The 22,502-nt window shown below is 39.0% G+C and overlaps 1 protein-coding gene across 1 annotated transcript in view; it reads left to right on the forward strand.

Moving 5' to 3' along the window:
- Slc9a6 (solute carrier family 9 member A6) overlaps window positions 1-22,502 on the forward strand; it is a 55,337-nt gene that overhangs the window by 9,078 nt on the left and 23,757 nt on the right. Inside the window, exons 2-10 of the mRNA XM_051179105.1 lie at window positions 1,728-1,927; window positions 4,927-5,004; window positions 5,319-5,395; window positions 5,703-5,815; window positions 8,793-8,898; window positions 15,029-15,170; window positions 17,625-17,730; window positions 18,213-18,301; window positions 21,026-21,139. Of these exons, the coding sequence (XP_051035062.1) occupies window positions 1,728-1,927; window positions 4,927-5,004; window positions 5,319-5,395; window positions 5,703-5,815; window positions 8,793-8,898; window positions 15,029-15,170; window positions 17,625-17,730; window positions 18,213-18,301; window positions 21,026-21,139 (1,025 nt within the window). The remainder of the gene's footprint in view (window positions 1-1,727; window positions 1,928-4,926; window positions 5,005-5,318; window positions 5,396-5,702; window positions 5,816-8,792; window positions 8,899-15,028; window positions 15,171-17,624; window positions 17,731-18,212; window positions 18,302-21,025; window positions 21,140-22,502) is intronic.

The following is a 22,502-nucleotide window of genomic DNA, read 5'->3' on the forward strand; positions in this document are numbered from 1 at the left end:
TAGCATAAGTTGGCAATTTAGATATTAAATGAATGAGTGACCAGTCAGAATAAAATGCAATTGGAAATGCAATTGGAAGGTAAAGTGTAGTTAGCACTGTTACTCTTGACCTTAATTAAAGTTCCAGAAGTATGAGTTCAGTGTGTTGTTGAAGTATATGCATATAATGGAATATTAATTTCCTATACAAATGAAGATTTGATATATTCTACAACAAAATGAAAGAACCCAGACACAAGAGGTAGGATTCCATTTATATGAAATGTCCACTATAGGCAAATCTATAGAGATGAAAAAGTAGATTTTTGGCTTCTATGAGATGGCGCTTACAGGGCTAGAGAGATAGCTTAGTAATGAACTACTTACTGTGAAAGCATGAGAGCTAGAGTTTGGGTCTCCAGCACCCAAGTAAAAGCAGGCATGGTGGTGTGTGTCTTCAACACAGCTCTGAGGGAAGGTAGAGATAGCTAGATCCCTGGAACTCACTGGCCACCTTGTCTAGTGAAAATCAGTGAGGTCTACATTTAGGCCAAGGCCATGTCACAAACAATAAAGTGAAGATTACTATTTAGCCTCTACCACACAGACGTCCATATATCTATACATACTCAAATATTTTAAAGTTAAAAAGAACCAAAAAAAGCACACCTTTAATCCCAGCACTCTGGAGGCAGAGGCAGGCGGATCTCTGTGAGTTCGAGGCCAGCCTGATCGATAGAGTGAGTTCCAGGACAGGCTCCAAAATGACACAGAGAAACCCTGTCTCCAAAACAAAACTAAACTAAACAAACAACCCCCCACACACAAAGAAGGAACAAAAAGCTAAAGTTTGGGAATAGGGAAGTAGAAAATATTATAATATCAGGACCTTTTCTCATGTATTGATTTTGAGGTAGGTATTTTAAATTTTAATCCCGACCTTTCAGTAGTAGAAGAATTCAATCAATCTATAAATAGCATATTTACTTTGCCATTTATGAAATATATATTATTTGGACCCCTATGTGCATGTGCTTTGGGAATAAATACAGGGAACATATATGTGTATCTTGTTAACTGATGGATGGGAGTTTTAGAAAAACACATTGTGTGTGTGTGTCTGTGTGTGTGTGTGTCTGTGTATGTGTGTGTGTGTGTGTGTGTGTGTGTGTGGTCCTGAGCTTAAACCCAAGGAGGAGCAATAAAGAGATGGATTGTTTTTTCCTCCTTGTTTGGAAATAGGGTCTCATGTAGCTCAGGCTCTTCAGGAACTTTCTATGTAGCCCAGGCAGGTTTTTAACCCAGCCTTTCCTCAGCCTCCTGAGTGCTAGGACTATAGGTGTGCACCAAATTTTCTAGGCTCAAAAAGAGTACTTTTCCAGTATGAGTGCATTGCCGGCCTGATAACCCCTAGAGCATAATCTGTGTACAGATGATATGAAGATATTTTCTCACTTAGTCACTTTCCTCATTGGTTATGTATGTAATGACTTAGACATGGAGTGGTCTTTGCTGTTACTCTAGGGCACATTTGCTCTCCTGTCCCATGGGATTATATGAAGATTGACCTTTTAGACACATGAATTCAGTAATACTTTAAATTGTAATATCATGTGCTCTACAAATTGCTTCTGATGCACCAGGGACTCACATCAGAAAATCTCTGTTCTTAATCTAGGGATGGGTGTTGGGTACGAATAAGTAGTTTCTATCTGCAAGGAGAGCTGATGGGGTTCTTTCCTTCCCAGGTCTTTTGGTGGGTCTTGTGCTTCGGTATGGCATTCATGTTCCGAGTGATGTGAATAATGTGACCCTGAGCTGTGAAGTGCAGTCAAGCCCAACTACCTTGTTGGTCAACGTCAGTGGAAAATTTTATGAGTATATGCTGAAAGGAGAGATTAGTTCCCACGAACTCAACAATGTTCAAGATAACGAAATGCTTAGGAAGGTAAGTTTTTAGTTAAAGGGGTGGTTTGGATTTTTGAAAGGGTGTGTAATGAGCAACTAGATGAATTTTTAGAGAAGAATGACCTCTCTCCCTCCCCCTCCCCCCTCTCAATTTGAGGCAGTATATTGCTTTGGGGGCTGACCTGGAACTTGCTGCTTAGACCAGGCTGATCTAGAACTTATGGCAGTCAGTCCTCGCATCTCTGCCTCCTTGGAGTTACTTGCATGCAGTATCTGTACTTTTCAGCTTGTGCCACTCTGCCTAGCTATAATTTGTAAATATTTAAAATAATAATTATTTTTATAAATGTAGTAAAACCTGTTAATAAAGATAATGCTGTAAGGAGATGGATCTGTCTATGTTTTTTTCCTCTGCTATTAAATTATTTTTTTAGATATATAATTTATTATCTTTTTATGTCCATCGATGTTATGCCTGCATGCATGTCTGTGTGAGGGTGTCAGAAACCCTGGAACGGGAGTTACGGACAAGTGTGAGCTGCCATGTGCGTGCTGGGAATTGAACCCGGGATCGGCCTAAGTTTTATTTTCATTATTAAGACTAAACTCTATAACTGTCTTTCTTTTTACTCTGTGTGTAATGTTTTTATAATCAACAGTGGTGAGGACCTGAGTTCAGAAGAATGCATAAGCATTTCTTCAACTTACAGATTGTCCTATTGCTTTAGCGTACACTAATACATTGGGTTCATTTGGTTCTACCCACGATCCCATCAATACTTCATTGAATTCTTCCATGCCTTGCTTGTATTCTAGACAAGCATAATTTAACCTTTCTTTGACTCATAATCTAGCACAACTTCTGGGGCCCTAGTAAGAGTGTCGAGGATTACACACATGCTTTCCATGGGAGGCTGGATTGCAGTCTCACTAGCTCTCAAGACTCCTGGGAATGCCTGCCTGCATTCTGCCCGCTTTCTTTCTTGAAGCTGCTCAGGAGCACTTCACCCATTGCTGTTTTCACTCACCCTTTGTCTCCTGTCAGAAGCACTTGATTTGTATAGCCTCTTGATTGTGTTCCTGTCTTAGTTAGGCTTTCTATTGCTGTGAAGAGACACCATGTCCAGACCAACTCTTATTAAAAAACAAAACAAAACAAAACATTTACTTAGGGCTGGCTTACAGTTCAGAATTTAGTCCATTATTATCATGGGGGAAGCATATCATTGTGCAATTGTGCAAGTAGACATGGTTCTGGAGAAGTAGCTGAGAGTTCTACGTCAAGATGGGCAGGCAGCAGGAAGGGACAGTGACACCAGGCTTGGCTTGAGCATCTGAGACCTCAAAGCCCACCCCTAGTAACACACTTCCTCCAACAAAGCCACACCTACTCCAACAAGGTCACACCTCCTAATAGTGTCACTCCCTCTAAGCCTATAGGGGCTGTTTTCTTTCAAATCACCACAGTTCTTTTCTGTAATGGTTTTAAAAATCCCTATAAACTGAGTTTACTTTGCAACCATAGTACTTAGCAGCCATGGAAAAGTCCAGTCCTTAAAAATTCTAGTAAAGTAAGTTTTTTTTTTTTTTTTTAGCATGGTTAAAGGTATGGCTGCATAGTATTCATATCAAATTCTACTGCAACCTTCAGAACAGAAAGGGGGTTCTGCATTGTTATAACACTAGGTTTTAGGGGCTGGAGAGATGGCTTAGAGGTTAAGAGAACTGGCTGTTCTCCCAGAGGTCCTGAGTTCAATTCCTAGCAACCACATGGTTACTCACAACCAACTATAATGAGATACGATGCCGTCTTCTGGCATTAAAGTGTACATGTAGGCAGAATGCTGCATAAATAATAAATAAAATAAATCTTAAAAAGAAACAAGTAGGTTTTAAAATAAGTGGGCTATGAGGACTGGAAATTTTGAGTTTGTAGAAAGTTTCAACTAACTGCAGTATTATACTATGTAGTTTTAGAGAGATTACCTGTTTAGCAACTCAGTTTCCTTTAGTCAACAGTAAGTACACCCCTGAATTTTGTTTCTGAATTTGGGTCTCTTATATAAAACACAAATATGTTTATCCTTTTTCTACTTTATAAGATTTAAAAAAAACATTGAGATTGAGTCATGTTATGTAGCCTTGGCTGGTCTATTACTAAGTAGCTCAGGCTGACTTGGAGCTTACAGCAATTCTCCTGCCTCAGACCTTTCCCAACATGCAGAGATTACAGGTGTGTAATATTTGTGTTCTAAGAATTTTTTGAGAGAGAGTTTCTCTGTGTCACTTTGGAGCCTGTCCTGGAACTCACTCAATCGACCAGGTTAGCCTTGAACTCACAGAGATCTGCCTGCCTCTGCCTCCTGAGTGCTAGGATTAAAGGCGTGTGCCACCATGGCCCGGCATGCTAAGAATTTTATGTAATGTTTTGTATAGTTTCCATAGAAATGTTGTAACTTATTTCTGCATTGTCACCCTCAATTTTGGTTGAGATGTAGGAAACAGCTATCTTGTAACACAAAATTTATTGTGTACCTAAAACATGGAAGTATTAGATTCCCTATCTTGAACATTTACTTTTAAGTTAGCATATAAAATAATGGGTTTTGTTATGTCATTTTCATACTAGGCTCTAATTTGTTTCCCTCTGTTGTTGCTCTACACACACACACACACACACACACACACACACACACACACAGTGAAGACAAAGATTACTGAATGGGAAAAGAATCTATGCCTAGTGTACATCAGTTAGGATGTTAAAGTATAGGATATGCACAGAACCATAAAAACCCTCTAAAATCTATCCAATTAATAAACGTGCTAATAAGTAGTTATCACAAGAAGAAATAAAAATGTCCAATAAATAAAAAGTGTTCATCAGCAATGAAATGCAAATTCAACCCTTGACATGAAGTGTTTTAAGCTGACATAGAAACACTCTTGCTGTTAACCGGTTTAACCTTAATGTTTTTCTTTTGATGCTTTGATAATGTAGTGAAGGAAATAATCTCAAAGAATTCTGTGTTTTAACAGGTTACTTTTGATCCAGAAGTCTTTTTCAACATACTGCTTCCTCCTATCATATTTTACGCAGGTTACAGTCTGAAGAGGGTAAGTGCTTTTGCATTTCCTCTGCTTTGAACAGCCTTCACTTCCCCATGCTTTGAAGGGTGTTAAATTGCCCATGTGCTTCTTAGGACCTAGCACTTCAGAAACAGGCCATGCCTTCCAAGTGCTCCTTCCTTTTCTCCTTGTCTTTTTGAAATGGTGCAATTTATGCGGGGACCAGAATGCTTTCTCTGACTGACTTCTATAAAACAATGCATTTACTGTTAGCATAACAAAGTGCAATAGAAAAATGTTCTCTATCAATACTGGTAGATATTATAACAGAAAATAACTTCTTTTTTTTTCTTTTTTGCCAGAGACATTTCTTCAGGAACCTTGGATCTATCTTAGCATACGCCTTTCTTGGAACTGCGATTTCTTGTTTCGTTATTGGGTAAGAGTGGAAAGTTGAGATGCTTCTTAGCCTTCAGATTATAATTCTATAAGAACACTTTTTAACTTGCGTTTGATTTATATGTTGCTGTAATCTCAAGTGTGTTTTAAGAACTTTTGTGGCACATATTAGTAATAAGTTGTTTGACTTTTCCTTAAACCTAAAGTATTAGCATATTTAAATACTTGTTAATTCAATCCAGGGTAATCACAGAGCTCTATAGTAGATTCCTTTTCTTATTCTTACTTTACCCTAACTTCTTTAATGGTTGGTGTTTTTCTAATATAGGAATGTGTTTATTGGACAGGTCCATTATGTATGGCTGCGTAACCCTGATGAAAGTAACTGGACAGCTCGCAGGAGATTTTTACTTTACAGATTGCTTGCTGTTCGGTGCCATCGTATCAGCCACAGACCCAGGTATGTTTTAGGAATGGAGCTTAAATGCTTCTCTTGCAGTTTCCAGTCAAAGCACACGTGGACACTTCTTTGAAGTTTAGGATCAGGATTGGGTTGACTAAGTGCTTTGTCACTGACCTGTGTCTCCATCCCCTAGACTGAAGATTTAGAACCCAGGGTCAAAGTTTTCTTTTACTGCTAGTTAGGATTTGATAGCGGTTTGCTCTGTTTCAACTTTTGCCCTTGTGAGTTAATCATCTTCTTTAATTATCATAGAATACAACTGAAGCAAGTGTGCTAAGGTTATCTTTGAATTCCTTCCTTAACTCTGATAACACAGGAGCTGACAGGAAGGGGGAAAAGTGTGTTCCATATGCTATGAGAGATAATTCTAAAGGATTACTCAGGGCTCACTAGGCACAATGGCACATGCTTGTAATCTCAACACTTGAAAGTGGAGTCAGGGATTTAGAGAACTGGGCTATCTAAGTGAGACTGTTTCAAAATGAGTAGTTAAAATCCAAATGAACAAACAAAAAGAGTTCTCAGACGGCCATTTCAGACAGACATACGTGTAGTTTAATATTTTTATTTTTTGTAGTGCTCTCGATAGAATGTAGGGACTCATGTATACTAGGCAAGCACTTCATGGCTGAGCTATATCCTCAGTCCTTTTGGTGCTGATTAATGAGTTAATTTTGTATTGGTTATATGTGGGATCCATGTGTTCCTGTGAGTATATATGTATACGTTTGTGCATGTGTGTGGTTATCTGTCTCTATCGCTTTCTACCTTAGATTTTTGAGCCAGGATCTCTCACTGAGCCTGGAGCTCACCAATGTCTAGACTGGGTCGACAGTGAGCTCCAGGCTCTACATGTCTCTCCTGCCCCAGCACTGGGGCATGTGTGCTGTGTGCCTTTCCATGTGGGTGCAGCACATGTAAACTTGGGGCTTTGTGCTTGCATGGCAGGCACTTTACCAACTAAACCATTGCCTGAGCTCCTGTGGTTTTGAGTTTTGATACAGGGCCTTGCTAATTCCCCAAGTTGGCCTTTAAACTTACTCGATAGCCCAGGCATTTCTTGAATTTGATATCTTCTTGCCTCAGACTCTGGAGTATGTGCCACCCAAGTTTGCATTAGTTTGATATTTTGTTTTGGTTTCCTTCATATATAGTTTAGGGTGAGCTGAGCCTCATAGCCCAAGTTGGCCTCCAAGTAGTGGTAATTCTGCCTCAGCCTTCCAAGTACTGAGATTATAGGGGCAAGCCACCACACCTAATTATAGCTTAACATTTTTTTTTAAAAATGCAATATCATATTGATTGCTTCTTTATAGATACACTGAGCCTGTCCCCTTAAGTTTTTCAACAAGCCAGTGGTCTTGGGTGTCCTTACTTTTCAGGAGAAGTAGGTACCTTGACCTGTCTAAGGATTGAACTGGCAACATTACTTCAACGTTCTGGTTTTGTTTTAGTTGGAGTATTGCTTTACTATCTCAAGCAATAATCTTTTGTTCATAAACTTTGACAGATTTCTAGATTATGTATATACTTTCACTAGTTCTATTATTTTGCTAGAAGTTTGAGCCATAGGTTCTCTATTCAAAATTTGACAGTATTTTTCCACTCTCCTCTTCCTTCCTTCCTTCCTTCCTTCCTTCCTTCCTTCCTTCCTTCCTTCCTTCCTTCCTTTTTGTAAGCTTCATAAAATCATATTCTTGTGGATGGATAGATGACTCAGCAGTTAAGAGCATTAGCTTCTCTTCCAGAGGACCCAGGCTCAGTTCCCAGCACGAACATAGTGCCCTCATCTGGACTCTATCTGTACCAGAATCTCACATGGTACACAAACATAAATGCAAACAAGACACATATAATAAAACAATAAAATAAAATGTACCCCAAATAATTTTTTTTAAAAGATTTAAATTTTCCCTCTTTATTTTACATGTAAGGTTGTTTTGCATGCATGAATGTCTGTGTACCATGTGCATGTCTGGTGGCCGCGAGAAGTTGTCAGGTTCCTTGGAAATAGAATTAGAGACTGTTTTGAGCCTCCACATAGTTACTGGGAACTGAACTCTGGTTCCCTGGAAGAAGCGCCAGTGCTCTGGACTGCTGAGTTACTTCTCTAGCCCCCAGTTTTTCTTTGCTTTACAGAATTTCATGCATGTATATACAGATATATGACATATCTGCATTTTGATATGTTTGCTCCCATGTTTTGCAATTGAAATATCTTTTAAAACTCAAGCTTTTTGGTTTTGTGTCTCCTACTTGAAAATGCTGTCATTTCTGGCTATATCAATTTTTTTTATATCTGCTTCAATTTATTTAATGGGTAGGCAATATGTGACCCAGCAGTGAAAATCTAACTTACCAGTCTTATCTGATTTTCTAAAAATTCTAATATAATCGTTTCCCCAAAAGAAGGGAGTGTTGTGTTTTCTGTCCTTCTTACCCTGCAATATCCTGATAGTTGGATTCTTCATCAGTTAAATATGGCAGCTGTTATTCTGGTCATAAATCTTATGCCAGTCAGAAAGCTAAAGTTGCGTTTTCATTTCCTAAGGTCTTTACTAAACTTGGAATGGTTTCAATTTGCGTGTTAAACAGAAGTGAATTGTGAGGCTCCAAGGCTGCTTACAGAAAGAGATGCTTTTCATATTTTCTTCTTTATTAAAGATTAATTGCTACTTAGTCTATAAGACATTCTGAATAAACTCTTTATAGAAAATAAATGTACAAAACCAGATTCTTTGAATTTGCAAGAAGACTGTTGGCCTTCAAGATTATTTTCAGCTGTTTTGAGAAAGGTAGTATTCCATGTAGCCAATTAAGAACAAATATTGTCAGAAAATACTGAATATTTAATGCAAGTAAGAGAATATTAGAAAGGAAAACATCAATATCCAAATACTGCCTAACACTTGTTGAGAGACATATGCTGTGTTTGTGGTGTCTAAATATTCCTCTGATTCTTTGTTTCTATTAGTGACTGTTCTTGCCATCTTCCATGAGCTTCAAGTTGATGTTGAACTCTATGCTCTTCTCTTCGGTGAAAGTGTCCTCAATGATGCTGTTGCCATAGTGCTGTCCTCGTGAGTGTTGATTTTCTTTTTATACTCTGAAAGGTCCATGCAAAGGTACTAGCTGCTGAAAGTCAGTTATTGAATACAGTACATTATTTATAGAAATAGTTGGAACAGTGAGGTTTTTCCTTGCTCTGGCAGGAACATACACTTTATACATAACTTAGAAAAAATATATGGAAAAAAATGAAAGAAAAATCGATATATATTCCCATCATATAAAAAATTCCTATGATAATTCCAGGACATTTCCTTCTACTGTTTTTCTGTTTGCCATGCATTTATATAATAGTCATTCTAATATCTGTAATTTTATTACCTATTTTAACATTATAACAAATATATTTTTACCTAGGCTTAAGTTTTGAGTTCAAAACTACATGTAAAAGTTTTTATAGAATTTCTGTTCTTTGCCAGGCAATGATGGCACACACCTTTAATCCTAGCACTTGGGAGGCAGGAGCAGGCAGATCTCTGTGAGTTCAAGCCTAGACTAGTCTACGGAGCTAGTTCCAGAACAGCAAAGACTACACAAAAAACCTCTGTCTTGAAAAACCAAAAAAGAAAAAATAGAAAGAAAACAAAAAATGAGAATTGTACTTTTACTCTCTAATCTTCATTTTCCTAGTTCCTTGGGGCTGCTTAATAAAATATCTCTGTCTCTCTGTCTCTCTGTCTCTCTGTCTCTCTCTCTATCTCTCTCTCTCTCGGTTTTCTGAGACAAGCTTTCTCCGTGTAGCTTTGGAGCCTGTCCTGGAACTCATTCTGTAGACCAGGCCTGGCCTCAAACTCAGAGATCCACCTGCCTCTCTGCCTCCTGAGTGCTGGGATTAAATGTGTGAGCCACGAATGCCTGGCTAAAATGTTTCTTTTATGTCTTACTATTTCTTCAGATCCAGTCACAGATATGGATATAGTTTTTATTTGCCTCTTATTTCTGTTTTTATTTTTAATTTATTGGCAGTTTTGGGGATTGAACCTATAGCCTTGTGCATGCTAGGGAAGTGCCCTAGCACTGAACTATATCCCTAGCTGTTTAATTTTTATTTTGAAAGTAGCTTATTATATTCCAGCTTAATATATTCCAGCTATATTTTCATATTAAAAGAATTTCTTATTCTTTGGAGCTTTATGGCATTCCCTGTGAACTGCACTATTTTTCTTTCTCTCAATCTCTTACTACTGACTATTTGAATAATTTTCAGTCCTTTGCTTTCCCCAAGGAAGTTGCAGTGTTTAACTTTATTTTGCACAGGCATACGTTTATGGTAGAATAAGTTCTTGGAAGTGACTGATATTTGTGGTTGCTTTAAAAGACCAATACAATTTTAGTTTTACTTAATACTGGCAAACTGCCAGTCAGAAGATTGTATCATTTTATACTTCAACCACCATGATATGAGAATATCTCTTTCTTTAGAGTGTCCCCAGCTTAATAATTGAGAAAGTATGTTGTAGTTGAATTCATGTTTTTCTTATTTACCATAATCCTCTGAGAAATGTTTTTTATCTTAGGTGTGTTAAATACATTTTTCCTGATGATAATTCTTGACTGAATAATGCCTTTGATTTAATGATAGAAATTGCTATACGTGGTGTTACAAGGTATTTGCAAGTGGAAGATGTTCTGCATCTCTGAGGAACTCATTCCTTTTTATAATTCTTTTAAATTTCATTTTACATTGAAACCACAGTTCTTCCTCCTGTCCCCCCAGCCCACCCCCAGTCCATTTCTCCTCATAGATAAGGGCTCCCGTGAGGAGTTAACAAAGTCTGGCACAGTAGGGTGTGGCAGGTCAAGCGCCTCTCCCATGCATTAAGGCTGAGCATAGCATCCTACCACAGGGAATGGGCTAGCTCATATATACCAAGTTTGTACTGGAATCCTACTACCATGAGTCTCTGAGCTAGTCCAAGCTTCACAGCTATCTCCCACATACAGAGGGCCTTTTTTGGTCCCCTGGATTCTCCACAGTTGTGAGTCTAGAGTTCATAAATTGAGGAACTCATTATTAACTAAGGACATATATAATCACTTAGGCAAACACCTTCACCTTATACTAAAACTTGCCATGAGCAAGAAAAAGAAACCCTTCACATTTTCTCCCTACTTTAATTTCTTTCCTCAACTTCTACTTTGTTAACTATAACAGAGTCATAAGTTGTGGACTCTGTTTTGCACAGCCTAACTATCAGTGTTGACTTACTACACAGTGGGAGATTACCCTTTCAGAGATGTAGCACTAACCTCTTCAATATTTTAAAGTTCAAATCCTTTTTTTGTGAATGCCCTATGTGTAAGTGTTGCTTCCTTCCCTGCTGTGTCTATTGGCACAGTTTTTAATAACAGAATTTGAAAGATACCTAATGGCTATAACTAATATTGATGCTGATGTTAAATGTGAGTACCTTCAATGATGATCAGTGCAAAGTAAATGTTGTATATTATATAAAAGGAGGAATAGATGGATAGTGTAATGCAATTTATGTATTTCAGAAACATGAAATGACACAGATCATTAAAGCTTCTGGTATATAAATACACATGAGACTCCCCCAGTCCTAAGTGATTATCCCAGACAATCATTTTACTCCTTAATCATCTACCGATCAGCATTCCTTTCTTTTTGGTCTAATGAGTTGAGTCCAAAAAAAAAAAAAAATCTTTCTTCTGTTCTGGTACTATCTTAAACTGTTGTTCAGCAAGCCTTACATTTTCCATCAATAAAGTAACCCGTTTCCTGTATCTTTAGCATATGAACAGTATTAAGAAAAGTGAATACATTGGAAACGTTTGAGCTTTGGCGATGAAGACATATGTTCTCAAAAGGGCCACACTTCTCCTATTTCTGTCTTTCTTAAACTGGGTTCTTGGAGTGAATGAAACCTTCTAGAAAACAATTTAAATAATTTCTTTCTTAATGCTCTTAAGGATAATACTTAGCTAGTACCTTTCTGAATTGTTAAGCTAATTCGTGCCATCTGTGCTGTAGCCTGCACAGGAGTTATCATTATAACAAGGGAGCTGTTAGCTGTAGATGTATCTTGATGGAGCTTAGCAAATGAGTTCCTGCCCCCAAATGACAGGGAAAGCAGTTGTGTTGCTCAGACATGGGAAGCTACTGCATGGAGGTATTCAGTGGTATATTGGCAGTCATCTTGCATTCACCTTTGATGCGTTTCAAAGGAAGTGAAGTATACTCTATTTGTATTGCATTCCCTTGGTTTAATTATTGCTGTTTATATTCTATAAGGCAATTTTATGTAGAGTGAATGCCTTCTGAGAGAATTGTTTGGCAATTAACAGATTAAACCAACCCTTTAAGACTTATAAAATTTATTTTGGAACTTGTTTATGTTTCTGGTTGGTAGGAGCCAAGTCTCTCCTTCTACCACGTGGGTTCCAGGAATTGAACTCAGGTCATCAGGCTTAACAGCAAATGCCTTTACCTATTGAGCTATCGTTGACCCCAAAGATATATTTTAAAGTAAAATTTCTAGAGCAATAGCTATAACCTTTTAAAAAGTTAGCTACATTGCCATATTTATCTCCAGAAATGGAGGCTGTTTTGGAAGCACTTGATCAGCACATAAAAAGAATTGTAGATACAGTAATACTCTGTTTACATGAAAATAGCACAAAGGAATAGACCAAAATATATAGAAGTCACAATGATATTCTCCCGTGCTTTTGTAGAAACAAATATTAGGAGCAGGTTTGAAAGTCCAGTTTGTGTTTTAATTTTTGTCATACAGGAATAAAAAAAAAAAAAACAGTGCCCTTTGTATACTATGAAAGTGCTGTTACTGGACTTTATTACCAGACTGTAAAAGAAACTTTTAAAGTCTAACAGTGGCCAAATGGTTAAATAAATTATACTGCTAATTGTAGGCTGAAGTTTCTGTCCCTCCTAGTCCCATGGCTATTTAGTCCCAAGTAAACACATAGAGGAATATATTAATTAAAAACTGTTTGGGCAATGGCTCAGGCTTTTTGGTTGGCTATCTCTCTCTTAACTACTGACCCATTTCTGTTAATCTGTATATCTCCACATGGTTTTGGCTTACCGGTGATGCCTGGGTTTGTTGCTTCCTTGACTGCTACATGGTGTTTCGCTCGCGATTCACTCTGTCTTCCTCTTCCCAGAGTTCTCCTAGATTGTTCCACAGCACACACTTATAATGGTGTAACTTTTTGTGTATATGTAAACTTACTGTACTACTAAAGACCATTTCACATTTATCAAAACAATACATACACTTTTAGTTCCAAAGTGATCTGGTTACTTTGAGCATTTAAACAGAAATGTGTAAAATTTCAATTTGGATTGAATGTTAAAAATTTATTAATGTTTTTACTAGAAATTGATGTTGTGATTTAATAAAATAGATACTAATTAGGAAATTATGCTTTGGTCTTACATTTTTAACAGTTTTACTTAGGAGATATATATTTAAAAACTTGTTATACATGGTATAAGTAACATATTTTTAGCCTTGAACCAGAAAACAGCTATAAGCTTGGAGTGAATTCATTATATTCTTAGTAATATGTTTTTCTTCCTCTTCTTTGACATGACTTTTATAATGTCTTTGATTCTGCCCTTTTTTTCCAAGACAGGATTTCTCTGTGTAGCCCTGGCTGTCCTGGAACTGTATTTCCAGGGGTGTATTTCCTGGGGTGACTGTTTGAAAATAAGCTCTTTTCAGACCAGGTTTGGTATTTGAATTCAAAACAGAGAGTGTTCATTTTAATTGCTTGGCTTGGCTTGGTTCAGAGTGACTGTTTCTTAAGCTGAGGGTAGAAGATCCAGCTAGGTGTGCCCACAGTACTCCAGAGTGGTTCTTAATTCCTTGGAAAGCCTTTTGAGCCCAATTGCCTAAAGAAGTCTGTTTTAATGAGTAAATACATATTAGGCATTTGACCCTTCCTGGCATTTTACAAGTTGGAAAAAATCCTTTATTTTACCTTCATTTTCCCATAAGAGAAACCATATGCAATGGGGTTGAATCTTGAGCAGTATTCTTTATATTCTTATGCCTCTGCAGGAAACAAGTAGGGTTGGTTGGTTGGTTTGTTTTTATTAGGGCTTTGAAGCTCAGAACAAATAATTCTTTTTTATGGTAATATTTTTATTTAAATTAGAAACAAACTTGTTTTACCTGACAATCCCAGTTCCCTCACCCTCCCCTCCTCCCCTATCACCCCACCAACCCCCATCCCATCCCCTTTCAGCTCCCCGGGAGGGTGAGGCTTCCATGGGGGAATCTTCAAAGTCTGTCATATCATTTGGAGCAGGGCCCAGGCCCTCCCCCATGTGTCTAGGCTGAGAGAGCATCCCTCCATGTGGAATGGGCTCCCAAAGTCCATTTGTGTACTAGGGATACATACTGATCCATTACCTGAGGTCCCACAGACTGCCCAGTCCTCCTAATTGACACCACATTCATGGGGTCTGTGGAAGTCCTGTGCTGGTTTCCCAGCTACCAGACTGGGGTCCATGAGGTTTCCCTTAGAACAAATAATTCTTAAACATAATCTCCCTCTCACTTTCCTAGCCCAGCCTCTCCATCTCCCTCTCCCCTCCCCCCTCTCTCCCTCCCCTCCTCCTCTCCCTCTCCCTCCCTCTCCCTCTCCCTCCCTTCTCCCTCTCCCTCTCCATCTCCCTCTCCCCTCCCCCTCTCCCTCCCCTCTCCCTCTCCCTCTCCCTCTTAAGGGCACTCAGCACTCAAGCAGCATTCACGCACAGTGGGGGCAGAGAGGGGTCATTTATCCCAGTGTTGAGGAGGAAGAGGCCTTTACAATGGTCCGCTCTTGAAAGGTATGCTTTCTTGCTGGCTGTATATACTGCAGGGCTTTTTTTTTATAGCCTTTTGTAATTCACATATAAAGAGTTGGGGTCTCTTTCTTCTGTTTTTGTCATTAAAGTTCTATACTAGAAAATGCTTCCATTTTTTTTTTGTTGCTGTTGATGCAGGTTGTCACTGTGTACCCAAGGCTATTCTAGAACCAGAGCTCCTCCTGCCTTAGCCTCTCAAATGCCAAGGTTACAGGTATGTGCTATCACATCTACATTTGGATAATATGTGAAAATTAAAAGTTGCTACTAGAATTGAGAGCAGTCTTGTCCTTTTGTAGCTCAATAGTGGCATACCAACCAGCTGGAGACAACAGCCATACCTTTGATGTCACAGCCATGTTCAAATCGATTGGAATCTTCCTTGGGATCTTCAGTGGATCTTTTGCAATGGGTGCTGCTACAGGAGTGGTGACAGCTTTAATATCCTTTTATTATATATTTTTTTTCTTTTTAACTTACTGAGGTAACTTAATGAGGCATGTTTTTTTTTTCCTAGTTCCATGACTAGAATTGCTTTTATATTTACTATTTTTTTAACAAAGAAGTTGTTATGAAAACATGAAGCAAAAGTCTTTGTAAATATATCACTTAATGAATTTCATTGTTTTGCATAGGCTCAGTTCCTTAGAATGTATATGGGGAGCAGGATCTCATGTACTTCAGGCTGGCCTTGAATTTACTATGGAGCTGAGGATGCCTGAGAAGTTTTGGTCCTTCTGTTTCTTCCTCCCGAGTTCTAGGATTGTATACCTAACACTACCATACCCAGTTTATGCAGTGTTTAGGCTTAAACTCAGGGCAAGCCTTCTACCAACTGAATTGTATGCCCATACCTCACCCCTCTTTTTGTTTTTAATTTACTTTTATATATATTACCTGTATATATGTCTTGCACTATGTGCATGCATGAGGCCAGAAGATGTTGGATGCCTTGGAACTGGAGCCACTGCAGATGTAGGTGCTTTGAGCTGAATCCAGATCCTCTGCAATGGCAGCCAGTGTTGTTAACCACTTAGCCATCTCTCTAGCCCCTGCCCCCCTTTTTGAGACTGGATCTTATTATGGTAGCCCAGGCTGCCCTCAAATTCATGATCTTTCTGCCTTAGCCTACTGAGTGCTAGAGTTGCTGTCACAATGTGTAATGCTACACTGCCCCGAAGTTCACTGCAAGAGTCTTTGACTACATACAAATGAATTTTAAAGTTATAGATTAAATTGTTGGGAAGTGAGTAGACTCCCCGAAGTCTATGGATATTCTGTGCTGCTGGCCATCTTTGTAATTTTTCTCTCCTTGCTTAATAGAACAAACAAAAAATGTGTGGTTCCTGTATGAGTACATATACATGTTCATTCTGTCTTTCTCCATTACAACTGTTGTTCACCAGAGCCCTGGCTTGGGAGCTCAAAGGACCTGTGTTCTAGTCGTGATACGGCCACTAGCTAGCCATGAGAAATATGGGGCAAATGATTTTTATATTCATTCATGAGACATTTGCTTATGGCCTGCTCCATTCCAGATGTTGTATTCTGGGAATCAAACACAAGACAGACATGGCTCCTCCCTTGCAAATACAAATATGATGGAGGTTTTGACATTTGAACCAGGGATCTCAGTGTAGGGGAGTAAAAGGTAGGGAAAACTGAGTAGGACTGGATAAGCCCCAATGTTTCTAGCTATAAATCTTGTTTTTTTAAGATTTTTTTTATTTTACTTATGTGCATATGTGAGTGTGTGGCACATGTGTGCAGGTGTCCACAGAAGCAAGCAGAAGATGTTGAATCCCCTAGAGCTGAGTTCCAGGTGGTTGTAACCCACCTTCGCAAGCCAGTTGAGGTCTTTTGGAAGAACATCAGGTGCTCTTAACCACTGATCCATCTCTCCAGCTTCATCCAGCTATAAATCTTTTTAAACATTTTCATGTAAAACATGTGAGTGATTCTCTTTCAGTAGTCTTGGTTTTATGTTGGAAGAGAGTACATGATGGCCTTTTTATTTTATTTAATTTGGTTTTGGTTTTTTGAGACAGGGTTTCTCTCTGTTAACAGCTCTGGCTGTCCTAGAACTTGCTTTGTAAACCAGACTGGCTTCAAAGTCATAAAGATTCGTCTGCCTCTGCCTCCCAGCACTGGAATTAAAGGCATGGCCACCATGCCCAGCTATCATTCATGACTTTTTAATTGAACTAAGGTGTAAAGAAAGGGCAGTAAAAGGATTTCGAAGGGAGCCAGTATAGGGTGTATCTCCTCTCTGGCACAAGATCCTCAGGGCTAGGAAGTATATCTTGTTTATTATTTGTTAAGGAGGTAGTTCATGAATTGACTCTAGATTCTAGCCCTGGGTTTGTCACAACTTGGCACAGGCTGCTTCCACTGTCACCTGACATATAATTTTTTAGATTAGTATAAAGGAGTGAAGTGCCTTAGTTTCTTCATCATGGGATGAATGCTTTATATTGCAGACAAGTTATAAGATCAAATAAATGTGAAACTCCATGGAAGTTACATGTTTTTATGAATGCAAATTGTTGTAATTATGGAGCTGTCTTGCTTTGGGCCACAGGTTAATAGAATTTTGGCATGGTTGTGTTTCAGTGCACTGCTCTTGTCTCTGTCTCTTATTGTGAGTTTTCTGGCAGAGTATGGCATACCCATAAATCAGTAGGAACATCTAATTTGTGAGATTTTCTCACTGATAAGAGGGCAGCTCCATAAGATCTCATTCTAAGAGTTTCTTCCCATTTTACTTCTTTTGTATTAGAGAGGCTCAAGAGCCCTTCCCTAACTTTCATGACTACCTTGAATTGACTATTATTTTTCTAGTCATACTTGTGTGCTATTATTATGAGATCTTGTTACCAAGCTTAACAGTCTTACGTGACAAAGTTCACCAAGCTGCGGGAGTTCCAGTTGCTGGAGACAGGTCTCTTCTTCCTGATGTCCTGGAGTACCTTCCTTTTGGCTGAAGCCTGGGGTTTCACAGGTAGGTGACTTTCTTTGCATTGTAAGCCCTGTGAGGAGTGACTTCCTTTCCCAAGTGAACCAACTCTTTTAGTGTTTTGAACAAACTTGTTATGGTTGGGAGTCAGGATGGACATTCGAATGCAAAAAGTTTTCTTTTTTAAAAGATGTATTTATTTTATGCATGAGTGCTCTATCTGCTTGTATGGCTTTACACCATAAGAGGCACAAGATCCAATAGTAGATGGCTATGAGTCACTATGCCATTGTTGGGAATTGAACTCAGGACCTCTGGAAGAGCACCCAGTGCTCTTAACCATTGAACCATCTCTCTAGCCTATAAAAAGGATTTTCAATGCAAGTAATTGGTTCCTACCAACAAACTTAGTAAAAGTAAATGAAATATCAACATTATGTCTGGAATCTACTTCTATAAAATAAGAGACTTAGTATAGAATGTAGGAGCCCTCCTTTTCAGTGAATTGGATTTTTCTGTCTTTGCAGGTGTGGTTGCAGTATTGTTTTGTGGTATCACACAGGCACATTATACATACAATAATTTGTCCACAGAGTCTCAGCATAGAACAAAGCAGGTAAGGGTAACTTTGTACTTGGTGAATAAAATTTTCCTCCTCTTAGCAAAGCAAAAGGTTTTATTTTTCAACTTAAATATCTGTGATCATTCCAAAGTGATGTCTTCTCTTCCCCTGACTCTAGAAATAGATAGCGTTGACAGGTTGCAGGGTAGCAGCTTTTAGGGCAGCAGTCGGTCAGCAGAGTAACCAGAGGGTGTTAAGACTGAACTTCCAAAAACTAGTCAATTGGCTTCCCCTTCCTTCTCTTAGTATCCTCCTAATGCAGTGGATGGTAAGAGGCCCACTCTGGCTAGTGTAGAAGACATTGACTTTTTATGTGGATCTGCTAAGCTATACAGGGACTAAGCTTCCTGCACTCTTCATCCAGGCTCTGCAATACTGCTGCTTCCAGGAGTCTCAGGGGACTGTCATTGCTGGGCACTGCATGGACAGGCTATCTGAAAAGAATTCTGAAGGAATTAGGCATATCGTTTTCCGGTCTTAGTAGATATAGAAGAGCACTTAATAAATAAAATGTAATGTCTTCAATAGGAACATGGGCATATTTGGAAACTGTAGTGAGAACTAGGAACTTCCAGTTTTTCAGAAGACTAGAAAAGGTGAGTTGAGTCTAGAAAGAACCAATGCTAAAGCAAAATAGTAATCTTTCTCTCTCTCTCCTTTCCTCCCTCCCTCTCTCTCTGTCCTGGAGCTACAAAGTTAGTGTACATCCAATGCTTTCCCCAATAATGCAAAAGAAAGTAGGCTGGAGAGAGTGAATGGTTTGAGGCTTGGAGAGCTGGATTTTATAGTAGAAATGGTGCATCTAAAGGATGGGAAGGATTTGGAATGGCCTAGTGGAAACAGATATAATCCTTATGTTGAGTTTGGCTCTGGCTATTTTTTGAACTGGAACATTCTTATAATTTGAAATGGTTAGGAAAAGCTAAAAAAGAATATTTTGTAAATCATGAAAGCTATGCTATATGGAACTCAATTTTAGTGTTCATTACTAAAGTTTTCTCAAGCCTGAGCCACACCCATCTTTTAATGTAAATATAGCCTATGCAGCTTTTGTACTAAAGTGGCCAGGATGAACCTTATGCCTGCAAAGCCCTATTTACTCTCTGGCACCTCATGGGGTTTTCCCAGCTCCTGTGTTCAGAATTTGAGCTGAGACTCTGTATCCACTGTGTCTCTGATCACTGACTATACAAAAACAAAACTGTGTTCACATCCATTAAGCAAGCAAATAGGAATAAGAATTATTAAGTAATTTATAGAAAAAAATGCCTATTTTAATGTTTGTTCTTATTTTTGGTAATAAGCCAACTCTGCTTTTTTGTTCAGTTTTGGGGATTGAACTTGGGGTCTCTTATTTGGTGGGCAAGTGCTCTATCACTGAGCAATATCCCCAGACCTCCCAACTCTGCTTTGAAAAACATTTCTAAGACTGCTTTTGAAAAGAGTAAGTAAGCCAGGTGTGTTGTGTATACCTATAATAAAAACACTTGGGGACTGGGGAGATGGCTCAGGAAGTAAAAGTGCTTGCTGTGCAAGTATGGGGACCCGAGTACAAATCTCCAGAATGCATATAAAAGTTGGATACATAACAGAGTGTCTGTAATCCTAATGTCTCTAAAAGAAGATAAGAAGTATAGACAAGAAAATCCTCAGAAGATGGACAGTTAGCTAGCCTGTCATAGCAAAACAACCAACCAACCAACCAAACAAACGACAGAGAGACCCTGCCTGAGACAAGGTGAAGGGCAAGAACTAACATCTGAGATTGACACCTGACCTTCACATAATTATATGACATGTGTGCCTACATTCATATACACAACACTGCACATATACTTAGGACATGGAAGCAGGATAATCTGGGATTCAAGGTAACCCTAAGCGACATGGTAAAACTCTGTTCCAAGGCTTCCCTCTAAGCAAGAACACCACAAATTTGCCCAAAGCTGTAGAACTAGCAAGTAGGGAAGGTGTGGTTTTAGTCTAGGCATTTAGACTCCAGAGCTTAGATTCTTTCTTTCTTATTGTTGTGGGACACATAACTACTGGGAAAGGTCAAGGAAAAGTAGAGCTTATGGAAGGCCTTCACTTTATGGGAAAATTCTCTACAGCTGTGGTAGAAACAGTGCTGCGAATGGGTGGAACTTGACAGGCATCAGGCGAGGGTGCTGAGTTCATATTATCATAAAGAAACCCTGATTTTAGGAGTCTTAGTCCATAAAATGAGAAGCTAAGACCTAGCCAAAAAATAAAGGTGGCAGCACCCCAGTGATATGCCAGTGGTCATGCAAGATCCTCTGCCAGGGCAAAAGGAGTTGAACTGTTTTGTAGCTTGTAGAGGAAAGTATCTTGAAATTCATTTTAAATGAGATTTACTGGATGGAGATGAGAAATGGGCGTGAAGAGCTTGTCACTTGTACAGAAGAATCATGAACAGAAAGTGATCAAAGGGAGACTAGGACATTCAAAAAGAAACCTTGGGCTTGGGGGAGAAGAAGTAACCAATAATGAGGCCTGTGAGAAGGGAGCTGATGGGGAAACGTGAGTCCTCATCATTTCTGCCTTTTTCTATGGGTTTGGGAATACCATCTCTACATGTGCTCTCCTCTGAGTCACATGTTTTCAGGTGTGTGCATATATGAGCTTTACATACTGAAAGTGTGTGTTCCTCATGTTTTCAGTGTGACACTTACTGGAACCTTTTAAATTTCATTTTAGTTGTTTGAGCTTCTCAATTTCTTAGCGGAGAATTTCATCTTTTCCTACATGGGGCTGACGCTGTTCACCTTCCAGAATCATGTCTTCAATCCAACGTTTGTAGTAGGAGCATTTGTATCCTTTATCATGTGTCTGTTTTGAAAACTGTTTTAATTGAGATCTTCATGTGGATTTAGGCATGTGGTTGATAAAATATTTAAATGTGGGATTTTTTTCTGATAAAACAAGTAAGGATATCAACTATTTCCTCAGTTCCATTCTAATCATTTTCACTGTTCTATTTCTATTAGAATTTCTTGCACAAAAACTTTGACAGATTGGAATGACAGAGTCTTTTTACTATTCTGTTGACTTCAGAGGTAAAAGTATTTGTCCTTTGCCAGGCGTGGTGCCACGTAACTATAATCCCTGTGAAGGTGGCGAAGATCTGAAGTGTCAGGCCATCTTGATATGCCCCTGTTTCAAAGTCACATTTGAAAGTTGAGTGGTGGAGGAGCTTTGGGGCAAACTGCTGGCCTAGGAAAACCATGACTTTCATCTTCAGCCAAGCACAGCAGAAGGAACAAAAACTGTCCTCTGTTACTAAAGGAGAGAGAGAAAGCTTGACTATGAGGAAGAGTTAGATTCTATGCCCCAGGGCAATGCATTAAAGATGAGGAAGGTTGATGAGACCACATTCTTTCCCAATTTTTTCTCTGTTTCATATAAATGAGCACTTTTACCTTTAAAGCCAACTTGAGGGGTCAGCAAAGTGGCTGAGGGTAAAGATGCTTGTCGCCATACCTGACTATCTTAGTTTATTCCTTGGGACTCATGTGATAGAAGTTGAGAACTGACTCCTGCAATTGGCTTCTGACCTCCACACTTGTGGCGTGAATAAATAGATGTAATAAGATAAATAAGTCAAAAGTAAAACCAGCTTGAAAGGAAGAATGTGAGAACATGAAAGGCATCCACATGACGAGACGGGGGCAGGTGGACCCTGAAGTATGTGGAGAGGAACTGGCCTCTGCTCGGGGCAGCTTCCCCAAATGGTGAGGGAGATACGGTGAGAAAATGAAGCTCCTAGCTGATGGCTTCTATTTCATAAAGTAGGAAGGGATATTGCCTGCTTAGAGTAGAATAGCCAGGTGTCCAAGTTATTTGCTGTATAAGAAATAATCTGGAAACCTACCATTCTTTACCTTACATGGTATCTGGGGGTTAGGAATCCTGGAATATCATAGCTGGGTGGTTCTGACTCCATAGCCTGTCTGGAGGTTACAGTGACATGGTTTGCTGGTATGAGTTTGAGGACTTATCTGGGGCTGGAGGAGCCATGCCAATATCACTCATGTGCTGTCAACAGAAAGGACCACCTTTCTGTAGAACCTATCCACAGGGGAAGTTTCAGCATGGATTCCCAGAGTGAGTGAACTGAGAGAGGACAAGGATGGAAGCCAAGGTGCTCTTTAGAGACCAGCGTTGGAAGTGCAAT

This window comes from Phodopus roborovskii, unplaced genomic scaffold (genome assembly GCF_943737965.1).
Source record: "Phodopus roborovskii unplaced genomic scaffold, PHOROB, whole genome shotgun sequence".
NCBI classification, from domain to species: Eukaryota; Metazoa; Chordata; class Mammalia; order Rodentia; family Cricetidae; genus Phodopus; species Phodopus roborovskii.